This window comes from Onthophagus taurus, chromosome 11, assembly GCF_036711975.1.
Source record: "Onthophagus taurus isolate NC chromosome 11, IU_Otau_3.0, whole genome shotgun sequence".
In the NCBI taxonomy this organism is placed as follows: domain Eukaryota; kingdom Metazoa; phylum Arthropoda; class Insecta; order Coleoptera; family Scarabaeidae; genus Onthophagus; species Onthophagus taurus.
The window spans coordinates 10,814,345-10,818,236 of NC_091976.1; the positions used below are offsets into that span (position 1 = coordinate 10,814,345).

The following is a 3,892-nucleotide window of genomic DNA, read 5'->3' on the forward strand; positions in this document are numbered from 1 at the left end:
CATCCCACTTCCGGTGTCATCCCACTTCCGGTATCTTGTCACTTCCGGTGTCATCTTCAACCCCATGTTAGTGCCCTTTTGGCCCTTCAACCCCCATCCCCCTTCAACCCCATGTGAGTGCCCTAATGGACCCTTCAACCCCATGTTAGTGCCCTATTGGCCCTTCAACCCCCATCCCCCCTTCAACCCCATGTTAGTGCCCTATTGGCTCCCTTCAACCCCATGTTAGTGCCCTATTGGCCTCCTTCAACCCCATCAACCCCTATTAGTGCCATATTGGCTCCCTTCAACCCCATCACCCCCTTCAACCCCATGCTAGCGCCCTAATGGCTTCCTACTACCCCGCTTCAACCCCAAGCCTCCCCCTACGATAGAGGATAACGCTCTAGCGCCCTAACGGTCGGTAAATTTTTTTTTTTTTTTTTTTTTTTTTTTGCCAACGGTCAGGATCGAACCCGGGCTGTCTGGTTGAGAGTAAGGTAGAGGCTACATTGGCGCCTGTTCAGGTCAGATCAGACCATACCAGACCAGACCAGACCAGACAAGATCAGATTAAACCAGACACGTCCGATGTAGTGGCTTCATTTGTACGGTTTTGTACGGTGGATAATACCCGACGAGTAAACACGGGGTTATTATTATTTGGTAAAGTGCAGAGAAGAGGTTCATAATGAATTCCTCAGATTCCGATGAATGGGATGAATGGCTAATGGAAAATATTACTAATAAATACAAAAAATCGAAGCGCCGTTATTGGATGCGCACATTATACCAATCACGCGAAGAAGGGGAGTATAGAAAAACTTCTCTAAAGCTTCGAAATTACCCCGAGAAGTTTAGAGAGTATTATCGAATGGATATAGCTACTTATGATTATATTTTAAGAGCTATTTCTGAAGATATAAAACGATATTCAAATTTCAGACGGTGCATTGAACCTGGGGAAAAACTTACAATATGTTTAAGCTAAGATAAATGTGTATATTTTTCTTGGACCTTATTTTCATTGTATGGATGTACCTTTTCTGAGGGTTTCGGGTTCTTTGTATGACTTATTTAAAAAAAAAACAACATAAACTTTTTTTCTTAACGTTTCAATTCTTGACAAGGAGATTCTTCAGAGTAATTTATTAAGTATTTATTAAGAATTTATTACATAGTTAAGTTAAGTTATTACATAATTAATACAGTGCATAGTTACGAAATATTTATTTTATTAAAGTAACTTACATAACATAATGTAGGCATCTACAATCTTTAGGAACCTAGGAGCTCTAAGTTGGCAATGTAATTCTGTAAGTCAGACGATGTTTGTGAGTGTGGTTGATTTGGTTCTTCAGGTTCATCATTTATTGTTATAGAAGAACTTTGTGTTTCTTCGTGAGTTGGTGTTAAAATGTAATGAATTCGGCTGGAACATCTACTGCTTGCTGGAGTTGATGTTGACAGTAGGTTGCTATCGTTTTGGTAGGTTCCTTGGTTAATATTCTGAAGTTCTCGTGAGATAATATTAATAAACTCCATTCTCACTTTCATTTTTTGGACATCTGTAAATTTGCGAATGTGAGGAAGTATGCTTTTAAAAAAATGCATATCGTCATCGTCTTCTTGGTTTTGTGGACAAGCTCGTGCCCGAAGTTTTTGCTCAAACAATTTTACCTTTTTTTTTTCAATATTGATTACCTCATCTTGGAAACTGTTTCGTTTTCGTTTAGGTTTCTCAGATACTTTATCTATTATTTCCGAATCTGTTTCAACAACATCCTGTGAGGTAACATTTTCCGCATTTATTGCGGAAACTTCGCTATTTGGGGAGTTTCTTGATGATGCGTCTAGTAAATCACGTGAAGAAGAGGCAGATGGGATATTTGTTGCAGTTTTTCTGGGTAATAAAACATCTTTCAGGAACAGCATATATTTGAAGTAGGGCCATTTACAATCAGCCTCAATGTATTCATCATCTGCTTCTTGACCTGACTGAGTTGCGTTGACTTTTTTAAATTCTCTTCTAAACGTGTCGCGTAGAAGTTCCCACTGTTTTTTTGCTTGCTCGACTAAAAAATAACAAAGCTCATAAGGTACTTGCATATAAAGTTTATGCTAATAAATATTCAAATGGACACTGTTATTGCAATTATATTTTATTTTTCAGATATTTTGCGACTGGCTTGTCATTTCGTTCGCTAGCATTCTCTTTCCGTGTTGATCATTATACAATTGGAAAACTTGTTGAAGAGCTATGTGATGCGCTTTGGAATAAATTAAGTGCTACACACTTGGCAGTTCCTAATCAAGACGGATTTCGAAAAATCTCATCAAAATTCAACGCAAGATGGAATTTTCCAAATTGTGTAGGTTGCATCGATGGAAAACATATAGAAATAAAATGTCCACCAAAGTCAGGAACTATGTATTACAATTACAAACATTTTTATTCGATTGTTTTGCAAAGAGTAGCGGATGCAGATTGTCGATTTATTTTTATTGACGTGGGCTCTTATGGAAGACAAAGTGACGGAGGAACTTTTGCCATTTCTAACTTGTACGATTTTCTGGAAAATTACAATAATACTTTACCTCCACCTGCACCCATTCACGGAATACCCGATGATATGCCGTTTGTTTTGTTGGGTGACGATGCCTACCCGTTAAAAACATACTTAATGAAACCTTATTCAAAAAGGCAACTTACAAATCAGGAACGAATATTTAACTACAGGCTGTCCCGTGCAAGGAGATGTATCGAATGCACTTTTGGTATTTTATGTGCTAAGTGGCGCTTGTTAAATAAGGCCATTGAAACGGATGTAGAAAAGGCTATTAAAATTGTTAAAACAATTTGCTTATTGCACAATATGGTTATGGATTTTGAAGGCTCTCCTAATATTGCAATAGCGAGACAAGCGCTTGAAATTTACAGAAATCGAAATCAAAATAATGTCATCAATAACGCTAGAAGAATTGGCAGAACATTTAATAATAATTCAAATGACGCAAAACAAATACGAGAAGACTTGAACCGATATTTTAATGCACCTATCGGATCCGTTTCCTTTCAAACAAACTGTTTAAATATCTAGTTTTGGTTCATTGTAAAATTCTAATGAAATATAGCTACCTAATAAATTACACTTTACATACCTGAAACGCCCATTTTGTCTCCAATGTCTTTCCATAATAGACTTTTTATATCCCTGTTGTGGTATCTTTTATCCCGTTGATCCCAAAGAGGTGGATTTTCTCTGATGATGTCGATTAAAAGTGATTTGTCCATTGTCTCACAAATCAATTTACGGCCGTAGTCTGAGACAATGTCAAACACGTTTGATTCGTACCGACCGCCGGAACGTACACGTACGTGTCTGGTGAAAACGTGTCTGACGCGGTCTGAACGGACAACTGTAGCCACTTATCTGGTCTGATCTGGTCTGATCTGGTCTGAACCGGCGCCAGTGTAGCCGTAGCCTAAGCGTCTTGCCCGCTAGGCTACCGAAGGAAATGAGTTAAAAGTGTTTAAATAACGTTCAAGTAGAGATGACGACGGCGCTCATACGTTTATCAGCGGAAGCTAATCCCCCGCGGAGCGATGACGACAACGACGACGGCGACGACGACGATGACGTCGACGATCGTATGCTTATCAGCGGAAGCTAATCCCCCGCGGAGCGATGACTGAATTGAAATAATACTCACCTTAAAATAGGTTATTTATTATTATTATTGATTGATTGATTGACTGATTGATGGTAGGAGGAGGAGGAGGAGGAAGAGAAAATCACAAAAAATTAAAGTTAATACATATATTAAAAATTTAAATTTAAATTAAACATGCCCAAAATGATAAACATATGCAGACAGCGCTTGTGATAACATCGATCAAAGTGCAGAGAAT

At 38.4% G+C, this 3,892-nt stretch overlaps 1 protein-coding gene across 1 annotated transcript; it reads right to left on the reverse strand.

Annotated features, from left to right (window-relative positions):
• Positions 1-1,123: 1,123 nt before the first annotated feature.
• LOC139431749 (transcription factor Adf-1-like) lies at positions 1,124-3,462 on the reverse strand. Its single transcript, XM_071199864.1, has 2 exons — positions 3,142-3,462; positions 1,124-2,054 (listed from the first exon to the last, which is right to left on the reverse strand). Exons 1-2 carry the CDS (start codon positions 3,272-3,274, stop codon positions 1,258-1,260), a joined length of 930 nt encoding a protein of 309 aa, XP_071055965.1. The 5' UTR covers positions 3,275-3,462; the 3' UTR covers positions 1,124-1,257.
• Positions 3,463-3,892: the final 430 nt, after the last annotated feature.

Bases quoted from the DNA above. Each gene is read 5' to 3' on its own strand.
- LOC139431749 (XM_071199864.1), bottom strand. From the start codon at position 3,274: ATGGACAAATCACTTTTAATCGACATCATCAGAGAAAATCCACCTCTT. The intron at 2,055-3,141 runs GTATGTAAAGTG...GTTATTTTTTAG, and splicing joins AGACAAAATGGGCGTTTCAG to TCGAGCAAGCAAAAAAACAG.